Source organism: Nerophis lumbriciformis, linkage group LG02 (genome assembly GCF_033978685.3).
Source record: "Nerophis lumbriciformis linkage group LG02, RoL_Nlum_v2.1, whole genome shotgun sequence".
NCBI classification, from domain to species: Eukaryota; Metazoa; Chordata; class Actinopteri; order Syngnathiformes; family Syngnathidae; genus Nerophis; species Nerophis lumbriciformis.
The window spans coordinates 67,062,501-67,081,376 of record NC_084549.2 but is presented as its reverse complement, the minus strand read 5'-3'; the positions used below and the strand labels follow the sequence as shown (position 1 = coordinate 67,081,376).

General features: G+C 43.7%; 2 protein-coding genes across 6 annotated transcripts in view; one reads left to right on the top strand and one right to left on the bottom strand.

The window, feature by feature from the left end:
- Positions 1–4,826, top strand: part of psda (pleckstrin and Sec7 domain containing a) — a 35,641-nt gene extending 30,815 nt beyond the window's left edge. For all 4 annotated transcript variants that reach the window (XM_061967312.1, XM_061967294.1, XM_061967304.1 and 1 more), the window contains 7 exons: positions 419–462; positions 590–780; positions 3,371–3,441; positions 3,511–3,668; positions 3,738–3,882; positions 3,950–4,093; positions 4,160–4,826. In XM_061967312.1, coding sequence (XP_061823296.1) covers positions 419–462; positions 590–780; positions 3,371–3,441; positions 3,511–3,668; positions 3,738–3,882; positions 3,950–4,093; positions 4,160–4,393 — 987 coding nt within the window. In that variant the 3' untranslated portion in view covers positions 4,394–4,826. The remainder of the gene's footprint in view (positions 1–418; positions 463–589; positions 781–3,370; positions 3,442–3,510; positions 3,669–3,737; positions 3,883–3,949; positions 4,094–4,159) is intronic.
- Positions 4,772–18,876, bottom strand: part of nfkb2 (nuclear factor of kappa light polypeptide gene enhancer in B-cells 2 (p49/p100)) — a 19,366-nt gene continuing 5,261 nt past the window's right edge. The window contains exons 5-23 of one of the 2 annotated variants that reach the window (XM_061967352.1): positions 15,125–15,223; positions 14,913–15,064; positions 14,734–14,843; positions 13,201–13,359; positions 13,019–13,123; positions 12,852–12,937; positions 12,637–12,775; positions 12,429–12,557; positions 12,220–12,369; positions 12,006–12,147; positions 11,816–11,930; positions 11,542–11,749; positions 11,310–11,479; positions 11,120–11,222; positions 8,976–9,109; positions 8,850–8,919; positions 8,617–8,786; positions 8,426–8,540; positions 4,772–4,967 (exon numbers count right to left, since the gene is read on the bottom strand). In XM_061967352.1, coding sequence (XP_061823336.1) covers positions 4,897–4,967; positions 8,426–8,540; positions 8,617–8,786; positions 8,850–8,919; positions 8,976–9,109; positions 11,120–11,222; positions 11,310–11,479; positions 11,542–11,749; positions 11,816–11,930; positions 12,006–12,147; positions 12,220–12,369; positions 12,429–12,557; positions 12,637–12,775; positions 12,852–12,937; positions 13,019–13,123; positions 13,201–13,359; positions 14,734–14,843; positions 14,913–15,064; positions 15,125–15,223 — 2,427 coding nt within the window. In that variant the 3' untranslated portion in view covers positions 4,772–4,896. Of the gene's footprint in view, positions 4,968–8,425; positions 8,541–8,616; positions 8,787–8,849; positions 8,920–8,975; positions 9,110–11,119; positions 11,223–11,309; positions 11,480–11,541; positions 11,750–11,815; positions 11,931–12,005; positions 12,370–12,428; positions 12,558–12,636; positions 12,776–12,851; positions 12,938–13,018; positions 13,124–13,200; positions 13,360–14,733; positions 14,844–14,912; positions 15,065–15,124; positions 15,224–18,876 lie in introns of both variants that reach the window. The other variant, XM_061967342.1, reaches the window with a different exon arrangement.

The following is an 18,876-nucleotide window of genomic DNA, read 5'->3' as shown; positions in this document are numbered from 1 at the left end:
ACCGTCTGAGAGGGCCGCCGCTTTGCCACTTCCTGTTGGAGGCGTCCGCACCGTCTCGCCGTTCCCAGGTCTGCGTTCCACGGGACCATGATCGGAGTCAACAGCATCCACTCGTCCAGCCGCATGCGCTCGCGCTCGCTGGGTTCTGTCCGAAGCGGGCGGGACTCCAGGGACTCTGACTGGTTCAGGCACTCCAGGACGCCACGCGCTCAGGACGAAGCTCAGAAGAAGATGGACAAGAGGAAGCAGAAGAAGAAGATGAAGGAGGATGAGGAGGTACAAGAGACGTTCTTGCAGGAGAGGCCCGAAACTGGAAGACTTGGTCCCGGTTGAAGTCTAAGGAACACGTTGAACATGCTTCTTTGACTTTGTAACCAACCGTCTAATGCTGAGCTAACATGTCACGCTTTGTTTGCAGACGTTGTACGCGTCCATCAAGAACGACAAGCTACAGTGGACCATGTGAGTGTGACTGTTGCCACGGTAACCGTTCCCGTTTCGTGTTCACGACTAGCAAGTTGTCGTGACGACGAGTAAGTTAGCAGAGTGCAAACGTACGCTGACTGCGTTGTTGTTGTTCTTCCCGAAGCGATGAGGAGGAGTTGAGGAAGTCCATGTCCGAGTTGGTCGACGGTCGAACAGACTCCGCCTCCCACACCATGAAGCGAATCGGACGTGGCGGGAACCACCTGGTGGGTGTGGCCCAGCAGGCGGATGGCGAGCTCTACAAGAGCGGCTTCCTGGTCCGCAAAGTCCACGCAGACCCAGACGGAAAGAGAAGTACGTGCTCTCGCGTTATTTCCTCTGTCACCATCTAGTGGTCAAATGTTGCTACTGTGAATAATTCAATTATTGGTTATTTCCTCTGTCACCATCTAGTGGGCAAATGTTGCTACTGTAAATCATTTAAATTATTGGTTATTACCTCTGTCGCCATCTAGTGGGCAAATGTTGCTACTGTAAATAATTTAAATATTGGTTATTTCCTCTGTCGCCATCTAGTGGTCTGATGTTGCTAGTGTGACACATTCAATTATTGGTTATTTCCTCTGTCACCATGTAGTGGGCAAATGTTGCTACTGTAAATCATTTAAATTATTGGTTATTACCTCTGTCGCCATCTAGTGGGCAAATGTTGCTACTGTAAATAATTTAAATATTGCTTATTTCCTCTGCCGCCATCTAGTGGTCTGATGTTGCTAGTGTGACACATTTAATTATTGGTTATTTTCAATGTGGCCCTCTAGTGGTTTGATGTTGCTAGGGGAACTAATTTAATTATTGGTTATTTCTCCTGTCGCCATCTTGTGGTCTGATGTTGCAAGTGTGACTAATTGAATTATTTCCTTTGTCGCCATCTAGTGGTGTGATGTTGCTAGTGTCACAAACGTAATTAATGCTCATCTCCTCTGACGCCATCTTGTGGTCTGATGTTGCTCGTGTAAATAATTTAATTATTGGTTATTTCCTATGTGGCCCTCTAGTGGTGTGATGTTGCCAGTGTAACTAATTTAATTATTAGTTATTTCCTATGTGGCCCTCTAGTGGTGTGATGTTGCTAGTGTAATTTAATTATTGGTTATTTCCTATGTGGCCCTCTAGTGGTGTGATGTTGCTAGTGTCTCTAATTTAATTATTGGTTATTTCCTATGTGGCCCTCTAGTGGTTTGATGTTGCTAGTGTAACTAATTTAATTATTGGTTATTTCTCCTGTCGCCATCTTGTGGTCTGATGTTGCAAGTGTGACTAATTGAATTATTTCCTTTGTCGCCATCTAGTGGTGTGATGTTGCTAGTGTCACAAACGTAATTAATGCTCATCTCCTCTGACGCCATCTTGTGGTCTGATGTTGCTCGTGTAAATAATTTAATTATTGGTTATTTCCTATGTGGCCCTCTAGTGGTGTGATGTTGCCAGTGTAACTAATTTAATTATTAGTTATTTCCTATGTGGCCCTCTAGTGGTGTGATGTTGCTAGTGTAATTTAATTATTGGTTATTTCCTATGTGGCCCTCTAGTGGTGTGATGTTGCTAGTGTCTCTAATTTAATTATTGGTTATTTCCTATGTGGCCCTCTAGTGGTTTGATGTTGCTAGTGTAACTAATTTAATTATTGGTTATTTCTCCTGTCGCCATCTTGTGGTCTGATGTTGCAAGTGTGACTAATCAAATTATTTACTTTGTCGCCATCTAGTGGTGTGATGTTGCCAGTGTGACAAATGTAATTAATGCTCATCTCCTCTGACGCCATCTTGTGGTCTGATGTTGCTCGTGTAACTAATTTAATTATTTGTTATTTCCTATGTGGCCCTCTAGTGGTGTGATGTTGCTAGTGTAGCTAATTTACTTATTAGTTATTTCCTATGTGGCCCTCTAGTGGTGTGATGTTGCTAGTGTAACTAATTTAATTATTTATTATTTCCTATGTGGCCCTCTAGTGGTGTGATGTTGCTAGTGTAACTAATTTAATTATTTATTATTTCCTATGTGGCCCTCTAGTGGTGTGATGTTGCTAGTGTCTCTAATTTAATTATTGGTTATTTCCTATGTGGCCCTCTAGTGGTTTGATTTTGCTAGTGTAACTAATTTAATTATTGGTTATTTCTCCTGTCGCCATCTTGTGGTCTGATGCAAGTGTGACTAATTGAATTATTTACTTTGTCGCCATCTAGTGGTGTGATGTTGCCAGTGTGACAAATGTAATTAATGCTCATCTCCAACGACACCATTTTGTGGTCTGATGTTGCAAGTGTGACTAATTGAATTATTATTTACTTTGTCGCCATCTAGTGGTGTGATGTTGCCAGTGTCACAAATGTAATTAATGCTCATCTCCTCTGACGCCATCTTGTGGTGTGATGTTGCTAGTGTAACTAATTTAATTATTGGTTATTTCCTTTGTGGCCCTCTAGTGGTGTGATGTTGACAGTGTAACTCATTTAATTATTGGATATTTCCTTTGTGGCCCTCTAGTGGTGCGATATTGCCAGTGTAATTAATTTAATTATTGGTTATTTCCTATGTGGCCCTCTAGTGGTGTGATATTGCTAGTGTAACTAATTTAATTATTAGTTATTTCCTTTGTGGCCCTCTAGTGGTGTGATGTTGCTAGTGTAACTAATTTAATTATTGGTTATTTCCTATGTGGCCCTCTAGTGGTGTGATGTTGCTAGTGTAACTAATTTAATTATTGGTTATTTCCTATGTGGCCCTCCAGTGGTGTGATGTTGCTAGTGTAACTAATTTAATTATGGGTTATTTCTCCTGTCTCCATCTAGTGGTCTGATGCGGTAGGTGTTTTTGTAAGGGTGTTGTCAGGAGCAACAATTAGGTGGCGACAGCATGACACATTCGCAATCTTGTGTTGCAGCGCCACGTGGGAAGCGGGGGTGGAAGTCTTTCTACGCCACCTTGAAGGGTCGAGTGCTCTACCTGCAGAAGGTCCACGTTTCAAACACACACTTTAAAAAAGCGAGCGCGTCAACTGACTGCGCTGTGATTGGCCGACAGGACGAGTACCGTGGCGAGCGGCAGCTGACGGAGGAGGAGGTGAAGAACGCCGTGTCCGTGCACCACTCCCTCGCCCTGAGGGCCGCCGACTACAGCAAACGCCCCAACGTCTTCTACCTGCGCACGGCCGACTGGCGGGTGTTTTTGCTGCAGGCGCCGTAAGAGCCGCCGCCGCCGTCTCGGTCTGGCGTCCGCACGCCGCTAACGCCTCCTTGTTGTGCCGCCAGGGACGCCGAGCATATGCAGTCGTGGATCACGCGCATCAACGCCGTGGCGGCCATGTTCTCTGCACCCCCGTTCCCGGCGGCCATCGGCTCTCGAAAGAGATTCAGCCGTCCGCTGCTCCCGGGGTCCGACTCCAAGCTGTCGCAGGTAGCGCCCGCTCGCCGCCTCCCGCCGGGGTCCTTGCCATTTGTTGACGAATGTGGTGTGCCGACAGGAAGAGCAGGTGAAATCCCACGAGGGTCGCTTCAGGGCCGCGTCCGCCGAGCTGGATGATCTCTTGACCTCCATGGCCGAGCACAAGGTGAAAGGTCGCGAGCTGGACGAGCAGAAGCTGCGGCGGGAGTACTTGGAGTTTGAGGTACTGAGCCGTTGACCCCGCCCGCTTCCTGTCAGCCACCTCACGCCGTCGTCTCTTCCCTGACAGAAAACCCGTTACGGTACGTACGCCATGCTGCTGAGGGCCAAAATGTCCGCCGGCGCCGACGGCGACCTGTCGGCTTTCGAGGCGCGGCTCCTGGAGGACGGCCGCAACAGCCTGCAGAGGGCGCGCTCCAGCCCCACGCTGCCGCAGGAAGCGGGCGACGACAGCGCCGCGCCACACTCGCCCAGCAGAGACAAAGGAGGAAGCGTGAAGGCGAAGGCGAAGGCGAAGGCGTAAGCCCGTGCAGGGAAGCGTCGCTCGGACCTTCACAATAAAAGTCTCATCTCTTTCTAGCCATTTGTGACAGGAAGCCGCTCTGCTTCTCCTAGCGACACTCGGCGAGCAGGTCGCCATGACAACCGCTTAAGATGGCCGGCGCCGCGTGGGGACTGTTGTCATGGCGACGCCGGGAGGTTGTCGCGACCGGGCAAAATAAACAATGCGACCGCCGCGCCGCTTCGCCGTCATCCTGAGGTGCGTTCTTTGGTCACGTGACACGCACACACCTCCTCTTGTCCCCTGCAGGACAGGAAGTGAACTGCACCTTAGCACATTTTATTCAGGACAACAAGCCAAGAATGTCACTTTAACGGAAAAAGAAAGCCCAAACAAATGTTGAGTTCAACAAGACAAATATAATAATATTAATAAAATAGGAGCATTTTCATAATTTCTCTTCATGTCGTGCGCTTTCTTCTTTGTGTCCACATTCCTCTGACCTCTGACCTCTTTCCTGCTGCTCACTGATTGGCCACAGGCGGCTGCTCGTCTTCCATTGGCTGACTGCTGAAGCCGCTGTCCACCGTGGACTCTGATTGGTCGAAAAAAACAGCACGTGACGCTCAAAGCTAACATGTTTATTAGCGCGGCTAACTTGTTAGCATGTTTACTAGCATTAGTAGCATGTTTATTACCATGTTTACTTGCAGTATTATCATGTTTATTACCATGTTTACTTGCAGTATTACCATGTATATTACCATGTTTATTACCATGTTTACTTGCAGTATTATAATGTTTATTACCATGTTTATTACCATGTTTACTTGCAGTATTACCATGTTTATTACCATGTTTACTTGCAGTATTATAATGTTTATTACCATGTTTATTACCATGTTAACTTGCAGTATTACCATGTTTATTACCATGTTTACTTGCAGTATTATAATGTTTATTACCATGTTTATTACCATGTTAACTTGCAGTATTATCATGTTTACTTGCAGTATAATCATGTTTATTACCATGTTTACTTGCAGTATTACCATGTTTACTTGCAGTATTACCATGTTTACTTGCAGTACTACCATGTTTATTACCAAGTTTACTTGCAGTATTACCATGTTTATTACCATGTTTACTTGCAGTATTACCGTGTTTATTACCAAGTTTAATTGCAGTATTACCATGTTTACTTTCAGTATTACCATGTTTACTTGCAGTATTATTATGTTTATTACCATGTTTACTTGCAGTATTACCATGTTTATTACCAAGTTTACTTGCAGTATTACATGTTTACTTTCAGTATTACCATGTTTATTACCATGTTTACTTGCAGTATTACCATGTTTACTTGCAGTATTACCATGTTTACTTGCAGTATTATCATGTTTAATACCATGTTTACTTGCAGTATTACCATGTTTAATTGCAGTATTGCCATGTTTACTTGCAGTATTACCATGTTTATTACATGTTTACTTGCAGTATTACCATGTTTAATTGCAGTATTGCCATGTTTACTTGCAGTATTACCATGTTTATTACATGTTTACTTGCAGTATTACCATGTTTATTACCATGTTTACTTGCAGTATTATTATGTTTAATACCATGTTTACTTGCAGTATTACCATGTTTATTACCATGTTTACTTGCAATATTATTTTTATTACCATGTTTACTTGCAGTATTATCATGTTTATTACCATGTTTACCATGTTTATTACCATGTTTACTTGCAATATTATTTTTATTACCATGTTTACTAGCATGAGTAGCATGTTTTATCATGTTTACTAGCAGTATTATGTTTATTAGCATGTTAATATGATGAAGATGTTTATTACCTTGCTTACTAACATTAGTACCATGTTTACTAGCAGTGTTAACATGCTTACCATGTTTACTAGCATTAGTAGCATGTTTACTATGAATATTAGTAAACATGTAGATAATGCAAGTAAACATGGTCATTAGTAGCATGTTCACTAACATTAACGTGTTTATTACCATGTTTGTAATTAAATATGGTAAAACATGTAATACTAGTAAACATGGTTATAAACATGCACCTAATAACTATATATGGTAATAAACATGGTACAATTAAGTGAACATAGTAGTAAACATAATAATGCTAGCAAACATAGTAATAAACATGGTAAAAAAAAAAACATTTTTAGCAAACATGGTAATAAACATGTTAGTAATGCTGGTAATAAACATGTTAATAATGCTAATAAACATGATAGAAAACAAGTTTAGTAAACGGGGTATTAAAACATGTTAATTCTCGTTAACCTAGTAATATACATGTTAATAATCCGAGTAAACATGGTAATAAACAGGTTAATAATGCTAGTAAACATGGTAATAAACATGTTAATAATGCTAGTAAACATGGTAATAAACATGTTAATAATGCTAGTAAACATGTTAATAATGCTAGTAAACATGGTAGTAAACATGTTAATAATTCTAGTAAACATGTTAATAATGCTAGTAAACATGGTAATAAACATGTTAATAATTCTAGTAAACATGTTAATAATGCTAGTAAACATGGTAAAAACATGTTAATAATCCTAGTAAACATGTTAATAATCCTAGTAAACATGGTAATAAACATGTTGAAAATGGATGGATGGATAATTCTAGTAAACATGGTAATAAACATGTTAATTCTAGTAAACATGTTAATAATCCTAGTAAACATGGTAATAAACATGTTAATTCTAGTAAACATGGTAATAAACATGTTAATAATCCTAGTAAATATGGTAATAAACATGTTAATAATCTAGCCAACATTGTAATACACATGTTAATAATTCTAGTAAACGTGTTAATAATGCTAGTGAACATCGTAATAAACATGTTAATAATGCTAGTGGACATCGTAATAAACATGTTAATAATGCTAGTAAACATGTTAATAATGCTAGTAAACATGGTAGTAAACATGTTAATAATTCTAGTAAACATGTTAATAATGCTAGTAAACATGGTAATAAACATGTTAATAATTCTAGTAAACATGTTAATAATGCTAGTAAACATGGTAAAAACATGTTAATAATCCTAGTAAACATGTTAATAATCCTAGTAAACATGGTAATAAACATGTTGAAAATGGATGGATGGATAATTCTAGTAAACATGGTAATAAACATGTTAATTCTAGTAAACCTGTTAATAATCCTAGTAAACATGGTAATAAACATGTTAATTCTAGTAAACATGGTAATAAACATGTTAATAATCCTAGTAAATATGGTAATAAACATGTTAATAATCTAGCCAACATTGTAATACACATGTTAATAATTCTAGTAAACGTGTTAATAATGCTAGTGAACATCGTAATAAACATGTTAATAATGCTAGTGGACATCGTAATAAACATGTTAATAATGCTAGTGGACATGGTAATAAACATGTTAACGATGCTAGTAAACATGGTAATAAACATGTTAATAATGCTAGTGGACATGGTAATTAACATGTTAATAATCTAATAAATATGGTAATAGACATGCCACTAATGTTATTAAACGTGGTAATAAATATATTACTAATACTAGTAAACATAATAATGTAAACATGTTAATAATCCGAGTAAACATGGATTATTAACATGTTTACTGAAATTATTAACATATTTAGTACCATCTTTAGCAGCATTAGTAGCGTGTTTATTACCATGTTTACTAGCATTATTATCATGTTTATTACCATGTTTACTAGCATTATTATCATGTTTATTACCATGTTTACTAGCATTATTATCATGCTTATTACCATGTTTACTAGCATTATTAACATGTTTATTATCACGTTTACTAGGAATTAGTAGTGTTTATTACCATGTTGACTAGCATTATTATCATGTTTATTACCATGTTTACTAGCATTATTATCATGCTTATTACCAGGTTTACTAGGAATTACCGTAGTAGCGTGTTTATTGCCATGTTTACTAGCACGACTAGCAGGTTAACTAGCACACACACTCGCATACCCCTCCCCCGTTAGTGTCACCTGGATCGTGTTTGTCGCCGGGACAGTCGGCGGCGTGCGTGAGCAGTCGCGCTCCTTCCGTCAGGCCGAGGGACTGGAGAGCTTGGCACAAACCCTCCAGAGGACCTCCCCCAAGCTGCACACAAACAAAAACAAGGATGATGATGTCATCAAAAGGCCAATGTACAATACGTGAGGGGGCGGGGCTTGACCTGGTAGTGTTGCAGCAGGTGTTGGCAGGGGGTGGGGCTGTCCTGGTAAAGGTGAGTCAGCGTCATCATCCCCAGCTTCTCGGCCAGTTGCCTCCATGGAACGTCCGTGCCGCTCAGCACGTCCAGCAGGCGGCTCAGCGTCTGCTGGTCCAGACCGCTAGGCTCCGCCCCTAACAGGCCACAGACACTCAGGTGACAGGAAGTGGACCACGTGGCGCAGGTGCGGAACCAACCTTGACCGGCGTCGCCTTTGAGCTTCTTGCCGAGTGGCCGAGCGGCCGTGGAGGTCAGCAGCTTCCTCACCTGATGAGCGCAAAGTCAGGTGAGCGCTTGACCTCTGACCTCTGCCTACTTCTTACCTTGTGACACTTGGCGAGGTCCAGCGCCGTGTGCCCGCCCACCTGTCTCTTACGACTCAACGCCTCGTCTTCCTCTTCATCTGAGGACGAGCTGAAGACCAGCGGCTCGTCGTTCTCTGCCTCTTTGTCTGCGCCTGAACACACACGCACGTATAACTCTCTCTCTCTGCCTGTCTGTCTGTCTGTCGCACAATGTGTGTGTCTGTGCCGTATAATGTGTCTTGTCGCACAATGTGTGTGTCTGTCTGTCTGTCGCACAATGTGTGTGTCTGTCCGTCTGTCGCACAATGTGTGTGTCTGTCTGTCGCACAATGTGTGTCTGTCTGTCGCACAATGTGTGTGTCTGTCTGTCGCACAATGTGTGTGTCTGTCTGTGCCGTATAAGGTGTCTGTCGCACTGTGTGTCTGTCTGTCTGTCGCACAATGTGTGTGTCTGTCTGTGCCATATAATGTGTCTGTCGCACAATGTGTGTGTCTGTCTGTCTGTCGCACAATGTGTGTGTCTGTCTGTGCCGTATAATGTGTCTGTCGCACAATGTGTGTGTCTGTCTGTCGCACAATGTGTGTGTCTGTCTGTGCCGTATAATGTGTCTGTCGCACAGTGTGTGTCTGTCTGTCTGTCGCACAATGTGTGTGTGTGGCGTATAATGTGTCTGTCGCACAACGTGTGTGTCGCACAATGTGTGTGTCTGTCTGTCGCACAATGTGTGTGTGTGGCGTATAATGTCTGTCGCACAACGTGTGTGTCGCACAATGTGTGTGTGTGTGTGTGTGTCTGTCTGTGGCGTAATGTGTGTGTCGCACATTGTGTGTTGTGTTGCACAATGCGTCCGTGGCGTATAATGTGTGTTTCTGTCACACAACGTGTGTGTGTGTCTGTGGTGTATGTGTGTGTGTCTGTCGGATGATGAGTGTGTATGTCACACAATGTATGTGTGTTTGTCGCACAATGTTTTTGTGTATGTCGCATTATGTGTGTCTGTGACTGGTGTATAATGTGTGTGTCACACAATGTGTGTCTGTGGTGTATAACGTGTGTGTGTCTGTGTCGGATATTGAGTGTGTATGTCACACAATGTTTTTGTGTTTGTCGAATTATGTGTCGCACAATGCGTGCGTGTCTGTGGCGTATAATGTGTGTGTTTAGCACAATGGATGTGTCTGGCATATAATGTGTGTGTGTCTGTCGCTCAATGGGTGGGTGTGTGTGTGGCGTATAATTGTGTGTGTATCTGGCGTATAATGTGTGTGTGTGTCTGTCGCACAACGTGTGTGTCGCACAAAGTGTGTTTGTTTGTGTGTCTGTCGCACAAGGTGTGTGTGTGTCTGTCTGTGCTGTATAATGTGTGTGTCCGTCGCACAATGTGTGTGCATGTATCTGTCTGTGGCGTAATGTATGTGTCGCACAATGTGTGTTTCTGTGACGTATGTGTGTGTCTGTCACACAATGTGTGTGTGTGTCTGTGTCGGATAATAAGTGTGTATGTCACACATTGTGTGTGTGTTTGTCGCACAATGTGTTTGTGTATGTCGCATTATGTCTGTGTCTGTGGCATATATTGTGTGTGTCTGTCACACAATGTGTGTGTCTGTGGTGTATAAGGTGTGTGTGTGTGTGTGTCTGTGTCGGATAATGAGTATGTCACACAATGTGTGTGTGTTTGTCGGACAATGGGTTTGTGTATGTCACATTATGTGTCGCACGATGCGTGCATGTCCGTGGCGTATATTGTGTGTGTGTCTGTCGCACAATGTGTGGGTGTGTGTGTGTCGCATAATTGTGTGTGTATCTGGCATATAATGTGTGTGTGTCTGTCGCTTTTAATGTGTGTCTGTGGCGTATAATGTGTGTCTGTGGCGTATAATTGTGTGTGTCACACAATGTGTGTGTGTGTGTGTGTGTCTCTGTGGCGTATAATTGTGTGTGTCTGGCGTATAATGTGTGTGTGTCTGTCGCATAATGTGTGCGTGTGTCTGTGGCGCATAATGAGTGTGTTTAGCATAATGTGTGTGTGTGTGCGTGTGTGTGTGTGTGTGAGTGTTGTATACTGTGTGTGTGTGTGTGTGTGTGTGTGTGTGTGTGTGTGTGTGTGTGTGTGTGTGTGTGTGTGTGTGTGTGTGTGTGTGTGTGTGTGTGTGTGTACCAGCAGCGAGCAGCATGGAGCAGAGTGTGTGCGAGTGCACGGCAGCAGCCAGGTGTAAAGGTGTGTTTCCTCCAAAGGTGCGTGCGTTGACGTCGGCCCTCAGCTGTGAAGACACACAATGATGACATCACTGATGACATCACTGATGACATCACTGATGTCACGGCAGCGACGTGACGGCGAGTCGTACATCTGTGATGAGGACGCAGGCCGTCTTGAAGAGGTTGTCCCTCACGGCCAGGTGCAGCGCCGTGTGCCCGCCCTTCCGTTCGGGCGCGTTGATTTTGGCTCCGCCCTCCACCAGCAGGCGGAGACAGCGCTCGCCGTCCCTGCGCACGGCCAGGTGTAGCGGCTGAAGACCTGAGAGACAAAGCGCTTGTCAGACTCGCCGTGACCTCGAGCGTGTTGCTCCGCCCACTCACCGTGATAATCTGGCAAGGTCAACAAGTGGGCGTGGCCTTCCCCGAGGTGAGCCAGCAGGGGGCGGAGCGTGGCACTGTCGCCGGCCAGCGCCGCCAGGTGCAGAGGGCTGCGGCCATCTTTGTCCAGCAGGCCGGGGTCGGCCCCCGCCCTCAGCAGCGCCTCCGCCGCCTTGGCCTGCCTGGTGATGGCCGCCAGGTGCAGCGGCGTCTGCGCGGCGCCAGGCGTTAGTCACGTGATCTGCTTTGGCGAGCTAACTAGTACTTAGTTAGTCACCTGCTGCAGGTGGTTGGCGGCGTTGAGGACGTGCGCCTGCTGGTTGCTAAGCAACGTGTCGGTCAGCTGCTGGACGACGCCCGTCTGCTGGTGGATGATGGCCAGGTGCAAAGGACTGTGGGACGAAAAGAGGCGGGACATATGAAAGGAGGCGAGGGGCAGGGGGCGGGGTCTAATGCGCAGGACTGACGTGTCGCCGTTGGCGTCCCGGACAGCACACAAGTTCCTGTGGACTTCCAGGAGAACCCGCGCGTCCCCGCTGGCGCAGTACCGCAGGAGGGCGGCGGCGGTGTGGTGGGCGCCGCGGGACGCCCGCGCGTGGAGGGCGGCGACTGCGGAGAGAAAGCAGGCGACGCTCGTCAGGAGTCGAGCACGCCGACGCGACAAAGCGGGCGTGTCGGTACCCAGGTGGGACAGCTGCCTCTGTGACCGCTCGGGGGCGGAGCCTGACATCTGGGCCCCTCCTCCAAAACCGCGAAAGCTTCCTGAGAAGTGATTCCCGCCCCTTCCTCCGTCCCCCGCCGCGCCGTTCATGTGTTGATGGAAGTGGAAGCCTGCGAGCCACAAAGCCATGAGGAAGGTCGCGACCACGCCACCGTGCGCCGCGTCTCACCTTCGCCGCCGCCGCTCCCTCCGCCTCCAAATCCACCGGCTCCGCCTCCGCCTCCTCTCGCCCCGCCCCATGGCCAGGGTTCATAGTGTGGGAGGGGCTTCTGCTTCTTCCTCAACACTTCCTCTTTGTCTAAGGGAAGAAAAGGAAGATGAGAACAGCAAGGCGAGGGGGCGGAGCCTCTCCATTTTTTGTAGGCGGAGCCTCTGACCCTGCACATGCGGGATGTAGGTGAAGTGTCGGGGGTTGCTGCTGTCGCCCGCCTTCTTCCTCTTCAGCTGCAGGAAGACGGTCACCGAGCGCTCGATCTCCGTGCAATGATACGGCGGCGTCTTGAACACGATGGCGTACTGAGGAGAGAGAGGGGGGGCGGGGCGTGTGAGTGCGGGCGGTCATGTGACCCGGCGACGCCCGGCCGGAACTCGCCTGCTTGTGCACGTCCGTGGGACTGAACTCGCCGAAGGCCTCCCAGCCGCCCTCCTCGTCCTCGTAGAAGCGGATCTCGATGTCATCTGAGACACACGGTTATGCTAATGAGTATGTTAATGAGTATGCAAATGAGCATGCTAATAAGCACGCCAGGTGAGGCCCACCTTTCTGGACTTTGTCGCACAGCAGGAAGATCTCGTCTCCGCCCAGCACGGAGCCGCACGTCTTGTCCAGGCGACAGATCTTCAGGTTGGACGCGTTGGGCGACTCTGGAAGGGAGAGAGCGGCAGGCGGCGTGAGTGGGCGGGGTCAAGACGGGAGGACGGCGGCGGCGGCGCTCACTCACTGCTGTCGTAGATGGCGTTGGACACGACGGGCTTCAAGGCGCGGCTGAATCCGCCGTTGCTGTCCTTGAGCAAGGCAGTGAACTTCAGCCTGACGATGTTGAGGTCCATCACCTTGGACAGCTCCTTGGCCTCCTTCAGCACCGCGCTCTCCTCCGACTCTGAGGGAGACGCCAGGGGGCGGAGTCAGTTGCCACGCCGTGTCTCCATTGGTGCACCTACACTTACTCTTCTAAGTACACAAGTGTGTACTTACACTTGAGTACACAATTGTGTACTTACTTTTGAGTACACAAGTGTGTACTTACACTTACTCTTCTGAGTACACAAGTGTGCACTTACTCTTTTGAGTACACACTTGTGTACTTACACTATTGAATACACAAGTGTGTACTTACACTTTTGAGTACACACTTGTGTACTTACACTTTTGAGTACACACTTGTGTACTTACTTTTGAGTACACAAGTGTGTACTTACACTTTTGAATACACAAGTGGGTGCTTACACTTACTCTTCTTAGTACACAAGTGTGTACTTACACTATTGAATACACAAGTGTGTACTTACACTTTTGAGTACACACTTGTGTACTTACACTTTTGAGTAAACACTTGTGTACTTACTTTTGAGTCCACAAGTGTGTACTTACACTTTTGAATACACAAGTGTGTACTTACACTTTTGAGTCCACAAGTGTGCACTTACACTTTTGAATACACAAGTGTGTACTTACACTTTTGAGTACACACTTGTGTACTTACACTTTTGAGTACACACTTGTGTACTTACACTTTTGAGTACACACTTGTGTACTTACACTTTTGAGTACACACTTGTGTACTTACACTTTTGAGTACACACTTGTGTGCTTACCTTTGAGTACACAAGTGTGTACTTACACGTTTGAGTACACAAATGTGTACTTACACTTTTGAGTACACAAGTGTGTACTTACACTTGTGAGTACACAAGTGTGCACTTACACTATTGAGTACACAAGTGTGTTCTTACACTTACTCTTTTGAGTACACGCTTGTGTACTTACTCGTTTGAGTACACAAGTGTGTACTTACTATTTTGAGTACACAAGTGTGTACTTACACTTACTCTTCAGCTTACTTGTTGCAGTGTACTTACTGTAGTGTACTTAGTGCAGTGTACTTAGTGTAGTGTAATTACTGCATTGTACTTTAGTTAATTTTTTGCAATGTGTTAGGTTAGTGCACGTATTGCAGTGTACTTACTGAAGTGCACTTGCTGTAGTATTCTTACTGCAGTGTAATTATTGCAGTTGACTTTTTACAGTGTACTTAGTGTAGCGAACGTATTGCAGTGCACATACTGCAGTGTACTTACTGAAATGTACTTACAGCAGTGTACTTACTACAGTGTACTTACTGCAGTGTACTTAGCATAGTGTACTTCATGTAGTGCACTTAGTGTTGTGTACTTACTGTGGTGTACTTTGTGTAGTGTACTTACTGCAGTGTACTTAGTGTAGTGTACATACTGCAGTGCACTTAGTGTGTCACCTGTTAGGTGTCCGTGTCCTCTCTCTCGCCTCCACTCGTCTCGCAGCCTTCGCGTGAGAACCTCCACCACGCCTTTCTTGGTCACATGGAGGATTCCCAAGTTGCTGAAACTACAGGAAGTGACATCATCACTTGCTGTCGTGACCACGTGACTACAGGAAGTGGACGGCGGTACTAACGAGGCGGTCAGGTCGTTGGGGCCGATGTCGAGCGTGCAGGTGCCGTTCTTGTTGCAGTGGCGTCCCACCAGGCTGTGGGCGTGCACGCGGGGCGGGTCCGAGTGCGTGACCAGCTGGACCTCCATGCGGGCGTGGCCTACATAGTTGTTGATCTGACACACGCACATGTGAAGGAAACAGAAAGTGAAAGAAGAAACGTGGGCGGGTCTCACCTTGACGGTGGGGTACGTCCGTCTGTTCTTCTCGCTGGACGCTCCCGGCAGCCCGCCGTGGGACGGCCCCTCGCACTCGTAACGAAAGCGAAAGCCTCGCTGCGGGAGACGAAGAAGACGTCAAGCTCTTGTCGGCCAGCAGGTCACGTGACCTCTACTTCCTCTTTCCTGGCTTAACGTCAACATCAGTTGTTTGATGGGCGTCACATGACGTCTTCATGTTGCTCTTAGCGCGTCAACACAGGTGCAATTCTTTTTCATTCGCTTCCGAAACGATTCATCATTTTCAAAAATCGATTTTAAAAAATACTTTAATTTTTACTTTTATTTTTTAGAGGAATCTATATATATACACACACACACATATATATATACATACATACACACACACATATATATATATATATATATATATATATAGGCCCAGAGCATAATACTACCACCACCATGCTTGACGGTAGGCATGGTGTTCCTGGGATTAAAGGCCTCACCTTTTCTCCTCCAAACACATTGCTGGGTATTGTGGACAATTTTTGTTTCATCTGACCACAGAACTTTCCTCCAGAAGGTCTTATCTTTGTCCATGTGATGTCAGATGAACACAAAAATTTAGCTGTTTGGCCACAATACCCAGCAATATGTTTGGAGGAGAAAAGGCGAGGCCTTTAATCCCAGGAACACCAGTCCTACCGTCAAGCATGGTGGTGGGCCTGTTTTGCTGCCAATGGAACTGGTTCTTTACAGAGAGTAAAATGGGACAATGAAAAAGGAGGATTACCTCCAAATTCTTCAGGACAACCTAAAATCATCAGCCCGGAGGTTGGGTCTTGGGCGCAGTTGGGTGTTCCAACAGGACAATGACCCCAAACGCACGTCAAAAGTGGTAAAGGAATGGCTAAATCAGGCTAGAATTAAGTCCCAAAGTGCTGACTTAAAACGTGTGGACAATGCTGAAGAAACAAATCCATGTCAGAAAACCAACAAATTTAGCTGAAGTGGTGTGGTCAAAAACTCAACCATAAGATTGCCAGAAGCTTGTGGATGGCTACCAAAAGCGCCTTATTGCAGTGAAACTTGCCAAGGGACATGTAAGCAAATATTAACATTGCTGTATGTATACTTTTGACCCAGCACATTTTCTCACATTTTCAGTAGACCCATAATAAATTCATAAAAGAACCAAAAACTTCATGAATGTTTTTTGTGACCAACAAGTATGTGCTCCAATCACTCTATCACAAAAAAAATAAGAGTTGTAGAAATTATTGGAAACTCAAAACAGCCATGATATTATGTTCTTTACAAGTGTACGTAAACTTTTGACCACAACTGTCATATATACCGTATTTTTCGGACTATAAGTCGCAGTTTGTTTTCATAGTTTGGCCGTACTCAGGAGCGACTTATGTGTGAAATGATTAACACATTAGCGTAAAATATCCAATAATAATATTTAGCTCATTCACGTAAGAGACTAGACGTATAAGATTTCATGGGATTTAGCGATTAGGAGTGACAGATTGTTTGGTAAACGTATAGCATGTTCTATATGTTATAGTTATTTGAATGACTCTTACCATAATATGTTACGTTAACATACCAGGCACGTTCTCAGTTGGTTATTTATGCCTCATATAACGTACACTTATTCAGCCTGTTGGTCACTATTCTTTATTTATTTTAAATTGCCTTTCAAATGTCTATTCTTGGTGTTGGCTTTTATCAAATAAATTCCCCCAAAAAATGAGACTTATACTCAAGTTCGACTTTTATATGTTTTTTTCCTTCTTTATTATGCATTTTCGGCAGGTGCGGCTTATACTCCGGTGCGACTTATGCTCCGAAAAATACGGTATATATATATATATATATATATATTTTTTTTTTTTTTTTTTTTTTTTTTTGGCCATCTCAATGCAACGAGAATTATGATTCTTATTCATCCCGATTCTGAATTAATTAATCATTTTCAAAAAGAGTTTAAAACCTTTTTTTTTTTTTTAAATGTATTACCGTATTTTTCGGACTATAAGTCGCAGTTTTTTTCATAGTTTGGCCGGGCTACAGTGCGACTTATATATGTTTTTTTTCCTTCTTTATTATGCATTTTCGGCAGGTGCGACTTATGCTCCGGTGCGACTTATACTCCGAAAAATACGGTATATATATATATATATATATATTTATTTATTTATTTTTTTATTTTTTTTAGGCCATCTCCATGCAACGAGGATTATGATTCTTATTCATCCCGATTCTGAATTAATTAATCATTTTCAAAAAGAGTTTAAAACCTTTTTTTTTTTTTTTTTTTTAAATGTATTACCGTATTTTTCGGACTATAAGTCGCAGTTTTTTTTCATAGTTTGGCCGGGCTACATTGCGACTTATATATGTTTTTTTCCTTCTTTATTATGCATTTTTGGCAGGTGCGACTTATACTCCGAAAAATACGGTATATATATATATATATATATATATATATATATTTATTTATTTATTTTTTTATTTTTTTTAGGCCATCTCCATGCAACGAGGATTATGATTCTTATTCATCCCGATTCTGAATTAATTAATCATTTTCAAAAAGAGTTTAAAACCTTTTTTTTTTTTTTTTTTTTTAAATGTATTACCGTATTTTTCGGACTATAAGTCGCAGTTTTTTTTCATAGTTTGGCCGGGCTACAGTGCGACTTATATATGTTTTTTTCCTTCTTTATTATGCATTTTTGGCAGGTGCGACTTATACTCCGAAAAATACGGTATATATATATATATATATATATATATATATACAGTGTTGGGACTAACGCGTTACAAAGTAACGCGTTACTGTAACGCCGTTACTATCGGCGGTAACTAGTAATCTAACGCGTTATTTTTTTATATTCAGTAACTCCGTTACCGTTACTACATGATGCGTTACTGCGTTATTTTGCGTTATTTTTTATATAGTATCGGCTAGAAACTGAGAAGATCTGAGTGTTGCAGCGCTGCTGAAGAGGCGACAAAAAAGAGGCGCGCCGCGCGCTGTCTGTGTGTACGTGTGTGTGTGTGTGTGTGAGTGTGTGTGTGTGGGAGGGGGGCGTGTCTGTGTCTACTATCAAGACGTCATGGCGAACCCCGAAGCCGAGTTTCTTAAAATGGAGATATTTTCAGTACGTTTCTTTTATCGACCACAAAGAAAAGAACATTTTAGTTGAATGTAAGTTTCAAATATGCTGAAACAGCGACAAAAACAACATGCTTCGACGAAGCTAGTAAAGAGACACACACTTCACCTCCACGTCCAACAGCGGCTGGATTTTAATGAGGCACTGCACACTGAAGGTACACACACTCTGTCAATTCTCTTATATACTCTTTCATTTTAAACTTTTAGAGTGTTTGATTATCACATCACTCTAAATGTTTAGACTATAAAGTTTACAAACCCAAAGAGGGATACTAGTGGGCCAGGCTAATATTTTCTTTTCTCTAAACTAAGTGGGGAAATGTGTAGAGTGTTCTGGGCTTCAGACATGATTTTATTTCAGAATTCCTTGAGAAAACGCCTGGTTAGGCTTTATGTATGTAGTGTGTGCCTTTCTTGTTTTACAGCTATGTTGTTATTATGCTGTTTGTTACTTATGTATGTTAAGTTGCAGCTATTTAAAATAGTTTTGTCAATTTGTTCTGGTCTGAAACAAATTGGCCCTTTAAAACATATCTTTGTCTTTGTGTGTTGTATGTAGAGCACATTGCTTAGCAGA